Source organism: Poecile atricapillus, chromosome 21, assembly GCF_030490865.1.
Source record: "Poecile atricapillus isolate bPoeAtr1 chromosome 21, bPoeAtr1.hap1, whole genome shotgun sequence".
Lineage (NCBI taxonomy): Eukaryota > Metazoa > Chordata > Aves > Passeriformes > Paridae > Poecile > Poecile atricapillus.
In genome coordinates this window covers 3,595,288-3,613,482 of record NC_081269.1, presented here as the reverse complement: position 1 = coordinate 3,613,482, position 18,195 = coordinate 3,595,288, and the positions used below count along the sequence as shown (strand labels likewise).

Genomic DNA, 18,195 nt, shown 5'->3' with positions numbered 1-18,195 from the left:
CAGCAGTGACAGGGAGAGCAGGGGATGGGGAATCTATGGGATCCTGGGGACAGGGACACCCAGGGATAGGGGATCCATTGGATCCTGGGGACAGGGACAGCAGTGACAGGGAGAGCAGGGGATGGGGAATCCATCGGATCCTGGGGACAGGGACACCCAGGGATGGGGGATCTATCAGATCCCGGGGACATGGACACCCTTGTCCCCTCAGTGTCACCTCCGGGGGTGTGGCTCCATCACCTCCCGGTGTCAGGGACACCCCGGGAGGAGAGGGGGTGGGATCCATCGCATCCTGCTGACGGGGACATCCCTGTCCCCTCAGTGTCACCAAGGGGGGGAGTTCCCATCCCGGTGACAGGGGCTGCCCGGGGGGGGGGCGGGGGTGGTCCAGGGGCTCCCGGGGTGTCCCCGCGATGTCCCCGGGGTGTCCCCGATGTTCCCCCCGGTGTCCCCCGGTGTCCCCCCCGGTGTCCCCCCGGTGTCCCCCCCGATGTCCCCCGGTGTCCCCCCGGTGTCACCTTGCCCGGCCGCGCCGCCCCGCCCCACGTGACCGCGCGCGCGCGGGGCGGAAGTGACGCCGCGGCCCCTCGGTCGCATGATGTGGCAAAAAAAAAGGCCGGGGAGGGGAGGAAGGGAGTGATGCGTCCCCAAATAGTCCCTTCCGGCGGCGCATCACACCCACCGCTCCCATTGGTCCCGCTCGCCGGGATCCCTCCGCGCGGCCGGCTGCCGGCGGCAGGTGCGGGTATCCTTCCGCGGCGGTATCCTTCCGCCGGCGGGGGCAGCTTCCGCACGGCCCCGCTCCGCCATCGCGGCCCCGCTCCGCCCGCACCGCTGAGCCCGGCCCGGCCCGGCCCGGAGCGCCCCGCCGCCGCCATGGCCCAGATCCTGCCCATCCGCTTCCAGGAGCATCTCCAGGTGGGCGCGGGGGCGGGCGGGCCGCTGCCTCGCTCCGCCGGGGGAGCTGCCCGGGGACGGTGCCGGAGGAGACGCGCCGGGCCTGCCCGCGGTGCCTCCGTGAGGGCCGTGCGGCGGCCGGGCGCGCTCGGCGGGGTGTTCGCCCTGCCGGTGTCCGGCTCGGGGAGCGCTTCCCGAAGGGCATCTCCCGGGAGGGGCCGGGCCGGGCATCCCGCCCTTGGCGGTGGCCGCGGGCCGTGCCCCGGCGGGGCGGGCGAGGCTGGCGCGGTGCCCGTGCGGGCCGGGCCGGCGGGGCGCGGGTTCCGCCGGGGCAGCGCCAGGGGGAAATCCCGGCCCAGCGCGGGGTCTGCGAGGCACGGGGGGGTGAGCAGGGCAGCTGGCCGAGCTGTGTTCCGTGTGCTGCTCAGTTTTATTTATTCGAATGGTGTTAAAGCATCGGTAGTTCCGAGGAAAGGCTAAACCGTTTTGCCGGTGTTTCCGGTTGTAATGTCATCTTCTGGAAGAAAAAGCACGTATTGCAGTGAAATGTGGGAGCTGCTGCGGCTCCCTGCAGTGCAGCTGTGGCAGTGCAGGTGCCCAGGTGCCAGCTCTGGTGTCTGCTGGCCTCTCCCCAACCCCAGCTCTGCCTCTCATTGCACCAGAACCACATGCTAATAGTTTATTTCCGAGTGATGGCCTTTAATTTCTGTAAGGTGACTTCCTGGAGGCGCTGGTAGCCCATCCCGAGTGGGCTGTGCTGCGGGAATGCGGGGTTACCTTCCCGGAGCAGAGCGTGCCTCCCTCGCCGTGGGTGAAGCTGGAGCACAGGGAGGGTCTGGAAGTGGTGATCCAGTTGTGCAATGAGCACTTCCTATCTGACAGGTCTGAAGGGCGAAATGCTACGAGCCACGGTGTTATTAAGCTCGGTTTCAGTGCTGAGGGGAGTTTTTTGAGGAGAATTTGGCTAATGAAAGCTACATTGGCGCACCTCGCCAAGGTCTTTTGGTGGCCTCCTGCCCTGTGGTGCCAGTATCTGCATTTTGTTTGTGTTCAGCTAACTGGGGCTGTGGTGGGCACTCTTGTAATGATGGATTTGCATGATTCACAGTGACTTTTTTCCCTAACTAAAATGGAAAGCAGTTCATTTCTAGGCACATTGTTAAAAGAATCATTGCAGAATACTTATTTGAAGGTTACAGCTGTCCATAACACTATGGATAATAAATATGGATAAATAAATGTTGCTTTGGTGGTTGTTTAGGTGTGTGGCTGAGCGCTGAATAATTTTACTCCAATATCAGTTTAAAGGCAGGCCAGAATTCATAGTTCAGGCGTCTCTGTAATGAGCAGCACGGACAGGAGAATCTCAGGAATTGGCCAGAACTTCACCTCCAAGCCATCCATCCTTGTCCTGGTGGTGGCAAAGCCCAGAACAAGGTCCTGAGGAGGTTCTGTGCACTCAGGTGAAACTCATCCCTCTGGGCAGCCCAACTCTCAGTCAAGTATTGTGGCAACGCACCTCTGATGCATTATTTAAGCCCCAAACCTTGCATGTGACCCACTGCCAGGTCTCTAATGACATGAGTACTGTTACATAATGAAACTCATCTGCTTCACGCCAGAAGTGCTGGGAGCTTTCAGGCCAGCACTGGGGTGGAACAGGAGTGTTCTGCCTCCAGACTGATTTATCTGTTTATTCGGGGTTGAATTTGCATTTTCTCTGCCTGTACATATTCAGTGTGGAGCACTGGCTGAACCAGTATCTTTTACAGCTGCACACAGGAGCTGATTCTTTCTCAGATGGGTGTGCACCCCTCTGAGCCTGGGTGCACGTGGCTCTTGCCTGTAAAGCTGCTGAACTTCCTCCTTTCACTTCATTGAAAGAATTTCAGGAGAATTCCGATTCTAGGAGTTAATTGCTTTTCTGCTGACATTCCTGATGTAAGTTTTGAGAGCAGAAACACTGATATTGCAGTGTTTTTGCTCTCCAGGCTGCTCCTAGGAAATCCTAATGGACTCAATAATACAATTTCTTGAACTGTGCCTGACCCACATTGTCTAGGAAACTTGTTGTACAGGTGTTGTGCAACACTTGTGAGTTTGCAGGGATGAAAGATGAGGTACCCAACTGGAGCCTTAGCCATAAAAAGCAGGTGATGGATTTGAATGAGAAAGTTCTTGCAGGCTGTTATTGAAATCAATCAATACACACAGTGTGATCCTACTACTCCACCGATTCATTATTAGAGGTTAAGAAATGGTCAAGTACAAAGCTTGTCCTGATGTTGAGCTTCAAGCCAGTCCATTACCTGTTGCTGTTGGCAGCTTGGCTGTGTGATTTGGGAATGAAAAGGTAAAAACTCCAGAAACCTTGTTCCTGAATGCCTCATCTCCTTGGGGCACCATGCTTTGTACCCCACATAGGAGCTAAAGGTGTACTTTGGACAAGCAGTTAACTTGCTAGGGAGGAGGGAGCTTTCTGGGGAGTGTGAAACAAAAAGAGTTGTCAGGTTTCAGGGTTTGTTTGTCCCACTCCCATCACATGCTCTGCAGTCTCAGCAGCCCCCAGGTGTGCAGGCTGCTATCTGTGTGGTGTCTGTTGTACATCCTCGCCTTGCCACCAAAGAACATCAACAACAGGTGCAGGAGCTTTCCTTGGGAATTTTCAGGGAGGAAACCGATTCCTGTGCTATCAAAACTCATGTTATAAAACTTTATATAGCTACTTCATGTTTTTTTCCAAAGTGGCTATGAGGAAACAATCCACTGTGTATGCAGCAGGAGATCAGAGTTCAGTGTGTGGGATGATTGCAAACCTGGCTGCTCCTATCCAGGTTTCAGGGATTCCTAAAATGTGCCTCTGTGTGTTTGAGGGTGAAAGTAAAACAGCTGCTTACTGTGGTGGGTCAGTGGAGCTTTTTTAAGATGACAAGTTCTTGATGAGTGAGAAGGAACCAGACTAATTAGCAGGTGATGAACTGTGATTACCAGTTAATTTAACCACACTATCCTGAAATAAACATTGAACTTGGACCAGGCCCACTGCTGTACTGAGCTAAGGCATTAATAAATACCCTTCTGAATCTAAATATTTTTATAAGTCAGTGTAGAGAAAACTGCCAGCTTGGGCTGTGCACTTGATACCAAGACAGAACTGCTTTTTTAACACTAGGAAAAGGGGGTTTGTATCTATTGTTCATTGACAGAGCAAACCTGAATGGCAGCTGTGCTGTTCTGGTGTGGTGGTGCTTGGATGGCTCTTGGAATCCCAGCTGTGCCAGAGAATAAAACAGGACTGCTAAGGCATCATAGAATAAAACATACAAATTCAATAACTTCGCTCTAAAAATGAGAAGCAGCAAAATTCTTCCATGTATTATGATGACAGTAAGTTTAATACAGCCTAAAATGCTAAATCTCTGCTGTAACAGCATTAGTTTGAAGCAGTTACATCCTCTGTTAATAATACAAGGCAGGAATTAAAGGACTGTTGTGTCTAATGCTGTTTTGGTGGGATTCTTACTCTCTGCTTCTTAGTGAATCCAAATTCCTAAAGCCAGCAAGTTGGGAGTATTCCTACAGAGGGAAAATACGTAACAGAGAATGGAAATGTCTTGTGGAAAGAGAGATTGTGTGTGAACTAATTGGATAGGAGCAATTAGTTAATCAGTTTATGAGCTGTTCTGGGCATGTCCCTCACAGCAGGCAGGGAGGTGCAGGGCCTGCCTGCCTTGGTGGCCGTGCTGATTTAGTGCTTCCTGCTGGGATTGGAGCCTCAGCCAAAGATAAGGAATGGGATTCAGTGGTGGAATTGAAGCAGTCCCACAGCATGTCTGGGGCTGGTGGGAGCGGGTGGTGCCTCGCTCTGCTGAGGGTGAGGCAGAAAATAGGAAGGATATAGAAATACAAGTGCTCTTGAATGTTTGAGAGGTCCCTTATCTGTTGAAAACACAGCTTCCTAGCCTGTCACAAGCTGGAACTCTTACCTTGCACTGGTAAATATGAACTACTTTGCCATGGACCGGCTGTGGGACTCTCAGAACTGCAGGCAGTATCTAAGAGAGCATCACAAACACAAATGGTTTTGTGTTCCTTAAGTTTGCTTCTCTGAATTTTCATGTATGGAATTAAAAGAGCAGCTGAAGTGTTGCCTGGTGTCTGCCTTGGTCAATCAAAGCCTAGGAAAGCACGGCCTGGGATAGAGCTAATATGACTCATTGCACACTGAAGTGCTTCTTAAAAATAAATGGGAATTTTCCAGTGTAATGGCGTTCTCCAGCTATGTGATTTCTAGCAGCATGTAGATAAGGAGTCTCTGGGCAGGGGCTGAGCAGCTGCTTGTGGCCACAAGAGCAGTGGTTATATCCTGTTGAGTGTGAGAGTCGAGGTGAAATGTGTACTCAGCACTTCCGTGCCCTTCGTCACAGGCAAGGAGAAATTATCTGACAGCTAAGCAGACTGTCACAAGAAAGGGAACATTACAGGAAGGGGTCAACAAAGAGATTCCTGTCAGCAGTTTTACCATTCAGTTTGATGTCCCATACATGTGACAACTTCTCTGGCTAAGTTACCAAGAATGCACTTAAATTATCTTCCAGTGAAAAAATAATTCTGGTAATCAGACATTGCCTTACTACATTACAATGACTCACATCTCGGTGCTGCTCAGATAAATGCCATCACAGCATTCCATGGTTCAGCAGAGTCTGCAAGTGACTGAAGTATCTGATCTTGGGTGAGATGAGTCCTTTGAGGCAACATCTCAGCTGAGCACAAGACTTGCTGCTGTCCCTGACAATCTGTTTCATGGTTCCACTCTACTGGAGCAGTTATTTCACAGAACACTTTATTCCTAACAGGAGTCCGGTGTAACTGATCTTTCCAGCAAATGGTGGTGTAAAATAACTCGAACTGTAAATCAGTTGCCCAAGCACAGTTAGCAAGTTCTGCTTTCATATCTTCTTGAAAGCCAAGGAAGTGGGGCTTGTAGTAAAATGTAGCAATGTCTTAAATTCATCTTTTTTTTTTTTGTTTTGTTTTGGTTGTTTTTTTTTGTTTGTTTTTTTTTTGTTTATGAATCAATGAAATGTAGCAGACCTAGTGTAACATTAAATGTTTGGAGGTTTTTCCCTTTGTAGTAAAGAGAAGAAGAGGTAGAAAATCTGCCAAAAGCCCCTGTACTCCTTTAGTTGTAGTTCAACTCCTGAGTTTGTTCATGGCATAGTATTGAAATTTTCAGAATAAAAGCCTTCAAAGAAATATTTGCCATCATGTTTCCTAACACTAATCTTCATCTCTGTTTGCTTTGCTTAGCTTTATAAACATGCCTGCCTCACTCATCTGAACTTCAGCCTGTTTGGGCAGGAAAACAACCTATATTCCAGGGAATGATCTCTGCTCAGGAGTCCTGCTCAGCCAAGAAATTCACTGTTGGCTTTACCAGCTGGGCAAGGGAGTGCCAGTCTTGGTGGGCTACGCTCTTGTGTAATCAAACACAGAGATTGTCACTGTCAGAGTCAACTTCCTGAGCCTTGAAGCAGATGTGGTTCATACACTTGGTTTGTTAAGATGAAAGTTGAAATGTTGGCAGAAGGAGTTAGAGACCTTGCTGATGGTTGCACCTGCATCAGAAAACTTCTCCAGGCTTTCTTCAGAGCTCCTGTGCCAATCTTCTAAATCTTTGCAAAGAAATACCTCACTTTTGATAACAGGAATGTAAAAAGTCTCCCATCTCCCACCTGGGGTCAGTGCCTCAGACCTGGCACTAGCAGATGGCAGTTTGCTGGTGATTAAGGTAAATCTGTCTTGCAATATCCAGGCACCTTTGATGTGGTGGTTTTGTCTAGACCTCCCTAAGAGGTCCTGCCATCTGCTCGGACTTGCTGCTCTGATTTGTTCTGTCGACAACCTTTGAGTGTAGTGCTGTGAGTTATTGCCAGGCAGAGTGCTTAGCTCTCTGCAGCTGCCCCCTCTACCAAATTAGCAAGGAAATTTAGTGCTTGATAAATGATTTGGCACTTGTTAAGCCTGCAGCCTTAGCAAAAGGAAATGCCACGTCCCAGTAAGTCACTTCAGCTCTACCAGATCAAACTCCCACATCTTCAAACCTTCCCTCCCTTCAGGGATGTGATTGGGCTGTGTTTAACCCTGCTTAGCTCATGTGCAATGCCAGAGTGCCAGGTCTAGAGGACACTGCTCAAAGCGTGAAAGGGACTTTTGAGCTTGAATCTAAAATCTTCTACATGGCTGGAGAATGTGTGGTCAGGTTCTGTGAAGCTGGACCTCAAACACTCACTTAAATCTGAGTAAAAGAGTTCTGACCTGTCAAGGAGTTAGGGTTTGATTTTTATTTTTTTTAATAGCTGTCAAATGCTGTCACCTGAAAGTTTCCTGGCTTTATTGTCAAAGTATTCTCTGTGTAATCTAGATAATGCATCCAAGTGACTTCTGTGAAGCTTGTTCTGTTAACTTGCTGTGCCACAGCTCAGATACTTGTTCCTCACATGTGCTGTTGGAGAGCCTGGGCAAAGGGGAAGTGGAGTAAAACCCTCTTTATCAGGAACTGCAAACAGGCAGGAGCTGAGCAGCTGGGGCATGGCCTCCTTGGAGCTGGTGCAGAGCACAGCTGATAAGAGCTGAGTTCCAAACCAGCATAATCATCCTAAAATGGCTTTGAAGGTCTCGCCCTTCTTGGGACATCTTGGGCTTGAAAGTCTTCCAGGAAGAAAAATATCAGAATATTAGAGCTGGTAGTTCTTCTAATAGTAGAAAACTGGAGTTCTTAAGGCGTGGACAAGCTGGATATCTGTCTGATATGACCATGATTACATTTTTGCTGTTAAAAATGCAATAAACTTTGTTCCCCTACTGACATCCTCCTCATACAGCAGCTTTGCAAAAATGCTGTTAACTGCTTTGTTGCAAGCTACAAGAAACATAACTTAAAGGTGGGTATTGAAAGGCTTAGGGGAGCAGGCTGTGGCTCAGAAAAGGAAGTGGTTTATTGATAACTTCTGTGTTAAGCAGGGCAGTGGCTGAGCCATTGCTGATTCCAGTAGTGCCCAGCTCTGCCTCCTGCTGCGAGACAGGCCTGGGCTAATTGCTGGACAAGCAGCTTTTTTTAGCTCCACAAGGATAAAGATAAAGCTCAGACACCTCACGTGTGATGTTAAGCTTGAAATAGTGATAGCTGTCAAACCCAGTGGATGAGTTCAGGGAGGAAAGCTGGTGAGAGTGAGGACTGAAGCTGCAGGTCCAGTATGGCGAGTTCAGTGTGCTTTAAACCATGTGAGGGGGCTCAAAGATTGAGTTCTTAATGGTTAAGTTGTAAAAGGACCTTGAAGACAAGATACCAAATGCTTGAATGCTTCTCCAGGAAGCCTGCTGGGCTTAGTTGAAATTGTGCAGCACTGTGTGTCATGCAGGTTTGGGGTAGCATGGCTGTTCTGTCACAAACAAAAAGGCAAAGTCTGATATTTCCTGTGACATTCACAGAAGCTGTTTGTGGCTATACCAAGGTAATAACAATGTTAAACCTTTTTTTTCTCTTCCAGCTCCAAAATCTGGGCATCAACCCAGCAAACATTGGGTTCAGCACTCTGACAATGGAGTCTGACAAATTCATCTGCATCAGAGAGAAAGTAGGAGAACAGGCTCAAGTGGTGATCATTGACATGAATGACCCCAGCAACCCAATCCGAAGACCAATTTCAGCTGACAGTGCTATCATGAACCCTGCCAGTAAAGTCATTGCATTAAAAGGTATGAAGTCCTGATAAAGAGCTGTTTGGAGTGGATGGAGAGCTTTCTGTAGAGCTAGTTTGTGAGTGACTGAGGTCTCCCAGGTAATTTATGTGGGAGGATCCTGTAGCAACTTCCCACAGTTTAATGGGAGCTTAAGTTGAATGCAATTTCAGTTCTTCTGGAGGCAGCTGGGCAGAGAGCTTCAGCTGAGGCTTCCTGCCATTTTGCTGATCATTAGGATGAGCTTTTTCCTTCAGTGCTTGGAGCTTCTGAGCAGGGGGAGCTGGAAGCCAAGTGTGGGCTTTAAGGAATTAAAGAGGGAGGTGTAGACCTGGTATAAGAGTATAAGGTCTATCAACTAAACCTTTCCTTAGAGACAGGAAAACTAAGGATGGGAAGTGGGGACAAATATTCCTGAAGGCCTTAGTTTGACCTTGCTGAAAGAGACCAGTGCATATTTATTGTATCAGTCAGTGATAAGAGGAGTAGAACTATGCAGGGAAGACTTGCGTGCTGAAGGAAGTACAAGGTCAGCCAGCTTGGTATCTCTGATGTTACAGAGAACAAGCATTCCTCTGGAGTCTCCAGAAATGTCCATCTCTTCCCCTCAGAGGCCCAAAAAGCCTTCAGTGCAGTCATTCTAGAAATGCATGTGTTGCTAATGGAAAGATTTGTATGTATCCAATGTTACCTTACTTTGACTTTAATACTGTGCTACTGTTTTGTCACAACTTTAATGCTTTCTTGTGTGTGCAGATGGTGAGTTACTTCAATTGACTGTACCTAGTACCTGTTGTGTCTTATGACAAGAAAAAGCAGAATAAAATGGCTCAGAGTGATGGTGCACATGGCTGAACAGTGGTGTTTAAACAACCGAAAACCTAAAACTCAGAGGTTTTTCATGCCCTCCCAAACAAAGGAGTCCTTAAGATTCCAAAAAATTAATCCACTCAAGAACCCAGTGTGCTTAAATCACTGGGATCTTGATACTGAGCTTTTTATGAACAGGACTGACCCTTTTGACTCAAGTTTAGATTTTGCCTTGTAATATACCTTGCCTAGCATGTAGGAATGTGTTACCTGAATGTCCTCTCCCTTGACCCTAAAGCTCCAGCTGCACTAGGTGTGGAAACAAACTGCTGCCTGTAGCCTGAGTAACTCTGTAGTAGAGAGATTTCTCCAAGTTCTGGAGAAACTCCCGACTCAGCATCTTGCATCAATTGCTGAACTAATGGCTTTGGACTAGACCAGTCCTTGGTGAGTGCAGGCACTTGCCCCTGTGGCACCCTGACTTCCTCAAGCAGGGCTACAGTTAGTAACTGTAGCAGATATTCTGGCCTGCATCCAGTTTTGTGGGATTTTTTTTTTTTCTGTTCCTCCTGGACTACACTTGTGTGTGCTTAAATAATTCTCTACTATTAGAACTGGTCAGAACCTTTCTTATCTTCTCAACAGGAAGTAATAAGTTCTTAGGCCATTGTATTATAAAAACTGGTAGAAATGACTGCAGGTGGCTGTTCAGGATGTTTGTATGCACCATTCTATGTGATTTGGAGAACTTTTCCTCTTGCCTTCTAGAGCTTGTGTTGGTCACTAGATTCCTTCCCTTGCACAGTTCCTGTCAGTCTGGTTTGCAGTCAGTAGCTGTGTATCCCATTAGTGCAACCCCAAGGTTTTGGTTAATTAGCCTGAATTACAAAAGCCCTCTGCCAGCCTGGCTGTTCCATGTTGTGCCCTTTTAATACTTAAAACAGATGTGGACATAGTTTTTAGTGCCACTGGCATAGCTTCCCTCACAACTCCAAAGAGCCTCAGCATGATTGTAACCTGGTTTTGATGTATGTGAAGTATCCTCCAACCCCTTTGTGTGGCTGAAGCTTTTGTCTCCTACCAACCCGTTCTCCGCATCTGTTTGATTGCTCAGTAGTGGCAAATGGGTAAAATCAGCCCTAGGAGTGTGGTCTGGTTCAAAGTGAAAGCTGTCCCTGAAGGTCTGCCAGTGTAGAACAGCTTTTTCTTGAAGGAAGTCCCCAGGGTTTAATGTCCTAGTGCAGCTCTTCTGCTCTGTCACGTGGCTAACGACACTGTGTCTTCTAGCTGGGAAAACGCTGCAAATCTTTAACATTGAAATGAAGAGCAAGATGAAGGCTCACACCATGACAGATGATGTCACCTTCTGGAAGTGGATCTCTCTGAACACTGTTGCCCTCGTGACGGATAATGCAGTTTACCACTGGAGCATGGAGGGGGAGTCCCAGCCCGTGAAGATGTTTGATCGCCACTCCAGCCTTGCTGGCTGCCAGATCATCAACTACAGGACTGATGCCAAGCAGAAATGGCTCTTGCTGACTGGAATATCTGCACAGGTACTTTACCTCCAGGAAGGTGTGGAAACCCCAGAGCTTGGGTTATTGTCTCCTTCTACAGGAACAGGACTGATCTGTTTGTTTTATTAAATGTAAATGCTTGCCCCACTCTTCAAATAACAAATTTAAGTGTAACTGAACATCTCACATTAATATAATTGGATTTGTAATGATATAAACACTAGTGCAAGGTTAAGAGTCTGAAGTGATGCTGTTGTAAGAGGAAACTTGAAATGGCAGCATATTGATCAATATTAATGAAATTACTGTCACAGTGCCTACTTTTCTTGACACTTGTTCTTTTTTGCATAGCAAAACCGTGTAGTGGGAGCAATGCAGCTGTACTCTGTGGACAGAAAAGTGTCTCAGCCCATCGAGGGGCATGCAGCCAGCTTTGCACAGTTCAAGATGGAAGGGAATGCTGAAGAATCCACTCTCTTCTGTTTTGCAGTAAGAGGGCAAGCTGGGGGTAAGGTAAGGCTTGATTCTAAATATACTGTAATCTTCAGTGACTCACCCTGGTTCTCTGCTTCCAGGAGAACAAGTGGTTTAATGCAAAAAGTTGCATTTAAGGAAGAAAGTGAAGGACTGTGTCAGTCTGGATATGACATGTGGTGCATGCAGAGCTTGGACTACCTGGTGTAGCAAGAATCTGTGAGTGGAGAAGTTAAGTGGCATGTCATGACCAGCCTAATTAGCTGCTTGAAACATGTGACTCAGCTTCACAGGCTAAGCTTGAGGGAAAAGCTGTTGTAATCTTTCTTTGATGCTGATCCCTGATATCAGACTCAACTAATTTCTAAATTATTGGATGAAAATTAAAAAAGAAGCAATAGTGTTGCAAGGCTACATAGTGGTCCAATGCCAATGCTGGAATTACATGAGTTACAGTAAAACCAGAGCTAGATTCAGAGAAACATCCTCAGAACTGTCTCTGTAGAATGTGAATCAAGTTAAAAGAGTGCATCTAAAGTAACCTAACTGAATCCTGAAACTTCCAAGTAATTAGAGGTAACTAAAGGTCGTATTTAACTGTTTCCTTCACTTACGGTACGTGAACGCCTGATGCCGCACCTTTAGCCAGTGAAAACATTTAGGAAGATTAACGTAGTTTGTCTTTGCATAAATTTGGGACTAAGGCTGAGCAGCAAGAGAATTGCTGTAATTTCATTGTTGAATCTTATTGTTAAATAAATTAGATGCAAGAATTAATCTTATCTCTTGCACAGCTGCATATCATTGAGGTTGGCACTCCACCCACCGGGAATCAGCCCTTTCCAAAGAAAGCCGTGGATGTCTTCTTTCCTCCTGAAGCACAAAGTGACTTTCCTGTTGCTATGCAGGTATGACAGCTGCAAACAGCTCTGCAGCTTCTCCTGGTGGATGTGACAGGAGCTGGGAGCCAGCTGGTTAATGTGGACCTGAGGGTTGGCCCTAAACTGGTGTGACTGGTGTGACTGCTGCTCCTGCTTCAGTAGTGGTAGAGGTGGAGACAAGCAGCATTCAAAAGCAGCATGTTCTTATTTATGGAAGAAATATCCATATAGTGTAACTGTTTTTCAAGCTCTTCAAACATCATTCTGCTGTGATAGTACTCAAGTAAAAATAAAACAGCACTTCTGGCTGTCCTGAAATGGCCCAGCTGTTTGCTGAGTCTCAAAAGCACCAATTCATTAATGCAGTGCCAAAACTGAGTAATCTATTTCTGTTTTGCAGATCAGTGACAAGCACGATGTTGTGTTCCTCATAACAAAATATGGCTACATCCACTTGTATGACCTGGAAACTGGCACCTGTATCTACATGAACAGGATCAGTGGAGAGACCATTTTTGTTACTGCACAGCACGAAGCAACAGCTGGAATTATTGGAGTCAACAGAAAGGGACAAGTAAGGAAACTTGGCCTGGAAGCCACTTCTTTAGTAATCCCGCTGGCTCTTCATGATAGACTGCAGGGTTCATATCCATGTCTAAAAGTTTCCAGAAATGTGAACTTTGAACTCTGCTCAGAACATGTGAGGTCTGACAGTGTTGTGAGCCCCGAGATAAATTTGCAGTTCTATCTCCGTACACATCTAACTTAACTACTTTAAACAAGTTACTGACATTGTACAGTCATGCCTTTAGCCCAGATTGATTTTGGGTGGTGTTGCTTGTTGAGCATGGGGCATACAAAGCAGATGATTTGTTCCTGGTGTCCTCTAGGATTGATTGCTTGAGACACTGAGTAGGGGTTTTGGAAAGAGCCATTTTATCCCTGTGTTTCTACCTTTGCAAATACCTCAAACTATCAATTGCCTGCTTTGAAGCAGACAATGGATGACACTGGTTCTTTCTAACCAGATGTCTTTTTAATAAAATGACAAGTGTGAGTTATCAAGGGATGAAAAACTTTCCATGAATACCATAACTTTTTCTTAGAAATCAGCTTAGCCTTTGGCTCACTTTTGATATTTGGACTAACTGGAGGTTTCCCCTGGTGGTTTATTCAGGTGCTCTCAGTGTGTGTGGAAGAGGAGAACATCATTCCCTACATCACAAACGTGCTGCAGAATCCTGACCTGGCTCTAAGGATGGCTGTCCGCAACAACCTGGCGGGGGCCGAGGAGCTCTTTGCCAGGAAATTCAATACACTCTTTGCACAAGGGAACTACTCAGAGGCAGCAAAAGTGGCAGCTAATGCCCCAAAGGTAAAGTGTTCAGAACAGCACTGAGCTCTACTGGCTTCAGCTTCTTGCTTCAGGAAAGCTCAGTGAATTTTTTAAGTAGCAAGGGTACAATCTTATTACTGCTCTTGTCCCAAGGTAGTATTTGGTGCTTCACAGGTATCTTGGGTGCTGATACTGATGGCAAACTGGATGATCTTAGAGTTTGTAAAGCTCACAGAGGAGGGAAGGAATAAATGATGAATTAATGGCTATGATTCATAATGTTTCTGGTACTCACCTTTACTTCTCCAGTGATGCAAAATAGTGTCTGTGCAAAGACAACCTCTAGCTGAGGCTGCATTTGGAAACAGGGTAAAAAAAACCCAGACTAAGACTAAATTCAGATGAGAGGAGCTTGCTTGCAAGGCCAAGGGTGTCCTAATTCTGAACTTAAATCTACATTGCTACTGAAATAAATTTAATGGGCTATTATAGCACATTTTCTGTCATAGTATCTCAGTGCCTGAGCTGATGTTCAGCCATATTGCTTCTGACATTCTGGGCTGGCAAAACATAGAAATGCTTGTGACAGCTATGGTGACATTGCCTCCAGCTTCCTGGAGAAGCTCTTGCCAAGCCACAACAGCAGAAAAGAAAATTGAAGTGGATCTCTCTCTCTGGCAGGGAATCCTGCGTACTCCAGACACCATACGCCGGTTCCAGAGCGTTCCAGCTCAGCCAGGGCAGACTTCCCCTCTCCTGCAGTATTTTGGCATTCTGCTGGACCAAGGGCAGCTGAACAAGTATGAGTCACTGGAGCTCTGCAGACCAGTGCTCCAGCAGGGCCGCAAGCAGCTCTTGGAAAAATGGTTGAAAGAAGATAAGGTAGGTTTGGGGTTGATACCTTCAGAGCTGTGGAGGGGAAGGAACAGCACTGCCTGACAGCCTGCCCCCTTCCCAGAATCGCTCGGCTGGGAGCTCAGCAGTGACAGCAAATATCTGAACAATGGGTGCTTACTCTACCTGTCACTGTGACTCTAGTCACTGCAAGAGAATTGATCAAATACTCAGCTTCACTCATTCTACATTTAAAATCACAGCAGGATGTGCAGAGCGTGGAAAGCTCTGAGCTGCTGCTGGCCTTTGCCAGCTCCTCTGGATATTGACTGCGAGTGCTTTGAGCCGTGGTTACATCTGTGTAATTATTTGAAGAAACACGCTGATACAATGTGTTACCCTGTTCTTCCCAGCTCTGAAAATTCCTTTGACTGGTGTAGAACAGCCTGGGGAGCTGAGGCTGCTAGATTCCTGCTGGGAGAGTCAGCTGAGGCTGCCAAGCTGGGCCTTAATTTTTTAAAGCAAAGTCCAAAAGGAAGATAAGTGGGGAAGAGGGTGGCAGTGTATCTCAGCATGGCACTGTCAGGGTGGGCTGACTGCATTTGTGTTTCTGAACAGCTGGAGTGCTCGGAGGAGCTGGGAGACCTCGTGAAATCTGTAGATCCTACGCTAGCACTTAGTGTCTATCTGAGAGCCAACGTTCCAAACAAGGTCATCCAGTGTTTTGCTGAAACAGGACAAGTCCAGAAGATTGTTTTGTATGCTAAGAAGGTGAGAGCAGATTAAATTGCTGTATCTATCCTGTGTTAAATAATTATAAGTGTATGTTCCAAGTAGCTAGAAGTAACTGTGGGGGAATCTGAGTGCCTGTATAGTATTTACTGCTAGACTTCATACATGGGTCTTTTCCTACTTCCCCATGTAGCCTATTCCAAAAGAGGAAATCCTGGCTGGTTATGTAATCTCCTGACAGTAGCTTTTACTGAGCTCTGTATTTAACAAAGTGTGTGTGCTCTTGCTGAGTTCTCACTTTTCATCATCTTTTCAGGTCGGATATACTCCAGACTGGATTTTTTTGCTGAGGAATGTAATGAGAATCAGCCCTGATCAAGGACAGCAGTTTGCACAAATGCTCGTTCAAGATGAAGAGCCTCTTGCAGATATAACACAGGTAAATAACTTTATTGCTATCAAATGTTAACTTCAAAGCATTAAATTGGTAAGAGGAGCCCTGCTTGAACCATCAGAGCTGTGAGTTTGGGTTTAGCTTTGGAAGCTGCACTGATGCTTAAATATACTTCCAGTTCCTAATAAAAAACCTAAATTTCTTCCCTTTTTTTTTTTGCAGATTGTGGATGTCTTTATGGAATATAATTTAATCCAGCAATGTACAGCCTTTCTGCTGGATGCACTGAAGAATAATCGTCCCTCAGAAGGTCCCCTGCAAACACGTTTACTTGAGATGAACCTCATGCATGCGCCTCAGGTACGTGCTCAGAGTTCCTGGAGCTGGACGTGGCAAACACTGGTGGTAGTGCTCAGGACCTGAGTGAAAATGCTCCATATTCCTTCTAGGTTGCAGATGCCATCCTGGGAAACCAAATGTTTACTCACTATGACCGGGCTCACATAGCTCAGCTGTGTGAGAAGGCTGGTTTGCTGCAGAGAGCACTCGAGCACTTCACAGACCTGTACGACATCAAGCGTGCGGTAGTTCACACTCACCTCCTCAATCCTGAGGTAAGGCAGCAAACACCTCCTGCATCTGCAAGTCCAGCCTTTAATAACTGCTGTTCTGCTCATCTCTAAAATGCCTTGTGTGTCTTTGCAGTGGTTAGTGAATTATTTTGGGTCCTTATCAGTAGAAGACTCTCTGGAGTGTCTGCGTGCGATGTTGTCTGCTAACATCCGTCAGAACCTGCAGATCTGTGTCCAGGTAGCTTCCAAATACCATGAACAGCTGTCCACACAGTCACTCATTGAGCTCTTTGAGTCCTTCAAGAGCTTTGAAGGTAAGTCTGTATTTCTACAAGAGGAGCTGGTGCTCACCTCGTTAGAGATGTGTGTGCATGAAGGACTGTCTGCTGAAATCTAGAAAGCCATCATGAACTTAAGTAATTAGGCCTCACTGTCTTGAAACAGATCTAAACCTTAAAGTTTCCCTGTTTAGGATGGATACCACTATTCAGTTGCAAACTTTGTTTTTCTGAAATCCTAGAAAATGTTTGGAGCTGTAGAAAAACCTAGAATGCTGGCCTTTTGCCTTTGTCCAAAATGGGTGTCTTAAATTTCTGTAGCCTTTGGGATTTGTACTTTTAAACGATACCAGCAAATAATGTGTTGACTGTTTCTCTCCAGGTTTGTTTTATTTTCTGGGCTCCATTGTAAACTTCAGCCAGGATCCAGATGTGCACTTCAAGTACATTCAAGCTGCATGCAAGACAGGACAAATTAAAGAAGTGGAAAGAATCTGCAGGGAAAGTAACTGCTATGATCCAGAACGTGTTAAAAACTTCCTCAAGGTAATGTTTGAGTAACACTGGACTGTCTGGGGCTGTTTGGGGTTCTGATAAAATACGATGTGTCATTAGTGAAATGAGGCAGCTCTGTGAAAATAGATGAGTTTTAACCTTTGCACTTAAGGATCCAAGTGTCCTCAAACCAGAGGTATCTGCCATGTTGACAGTGCCTCTTAATGAAGTGTGAACCTGGAATATTGTCTAAAAAATGAGAATGTCAGGTCAGTTCCTCTCTACTCTTAGTAAGGTTAATCTGGCTTTAACCCTTTACCTCTAGTAAATGCACCAGCTTACCTAGAACTTGTTAAAAATGTCAGCTATAAAATAGGAAACAGTTTACTTAACTTGAGGACACCCATTGTGCCAAATGAGTTGATAACTTAATGCTTATTTACAGTGTAATCAACTCCAACTGGGCAACTACAGAAACAACAGATGAATAGAGCCAATTAATTCCATAAATGCTTTCAGGTTCAGGGCTGATCTGTCTTACTCCTACACAGTGAAATTTCAGCCAGGTGAGCCATGGTTTAGCTCAGCTGGGAGATGCCAGTCAGTGAGAATATATGCTGACTGATCCAGAGCATTGCTGGAGAGTAGGAAAAGATGATGTGCTCAAAGTTCAGATTCTGTAGTCTTAGTACTGAGCTTACTGACAAGCACAACACTCTGAGAAATACCTGAGGAACTGTGTGGGAGGGGAAAACTTTATCTGGGAACATTTCCTGCCTTCATGTTTGTTGGTTACATAGCATAGTCTTAGATTTTGCTGATCATATCTGAAGATGGCAAAACTCTTCCCAAGAGAATTCTCTAAAACTAACCTGGTGTCACCGAGGTGTAAGGTATGTAATTTGATCAAGCCACCTAAGATATGTTATCAAGCTGTCAAATTCCTGATGAAAGTTATTGTTTTTTGTGCTGTTCCATGTCTGGAATGTGCAGGACATGTACCAGGTAAATCTCCCAGTACAGGCCTCCCTGTGTAAAGTCCTTAAGTGTAATTTATATGTAGGATTATATTCTGGGATGTGCATGTTGGAATAAGTGATCTGAAATATGCATCCGGAATACTGTCTGCCACATAGACTAAGCTTCTGTACTGTAACCATTGTAACCTTATGCTGAAAGTTGGAATGCTTTTAGATAATTAATCTGGTAAGCAATTTAAGTAGTACTGCTAT

General features: G+C 46.1%; 1 protein-coding gene across 2 annotated transcripts in view; it reads left to right on the top strand.

Moving 5' to 3' along the window:
* Window positions 1-617: 617 nt before the first annotated feature.
* Window positions 618-18,195, top strand: part of CLTC (clathrin heavy chain) — a 29,909-nt gene continuing 12,331 nt past the window's right edge. Inside the window, exons 1-14 of one of the 2 annotated variants that reach the window (XM_058854268.1) lie at window positions 618-918; window positions 8,451-8,658; window positions 10,738-11,006; window positions 11,319-11,480; window positions 12,236-12,349; window positions 12,723-12,896; window positions 13,500-13,697; window positions 14,340-14,540; window positions 15,111-15,263; window positions 15,541-15,663; window positions 15,841-15,978; window positions 16,068-16,232; window positions 16,324-16,504; window positions 16,851-17,014. In XM_058854268.1, coding sequence (XP_058710251.1) covers window positions 640-918; window positions 8,451-8,658; window positions 10,738-11,006; window positions 11,319-11,480; window positions 12,236-12,349; window positions 12,723-12,896; window positions 13,500-13,697; window positions 14,340-14,540; window positions 15,111-15,263; window positions 15,541-15,663; window positions 15,841-15,978; window positions 16,068-16,232; window positions 16,324-16,504; window positions 16,851-17,014 — 2,529 coding nt within the window. In that variant the 5' untranslated portion in view covers window positions 618-639. The remainder of the gene's footprint in view (window positions 919-8,450; window positions 8,659-10,737; window positions 11,007-11,318; window positions 11,481-12,235; window positions 12,350-12,722; window positions 12,897-13,499; window positions 13,698-14,339; window positions 14,541-15,110; window positions 15,264-15,540; window positions 15,664-15,840; window positions 15,979-16,067; window positions 16,233-16,323; window positions 16,505-16,850; window positions 17,015-18,195) is intronic. The other variant, XM_058854269.1, reaches the window with a different exon arrangement.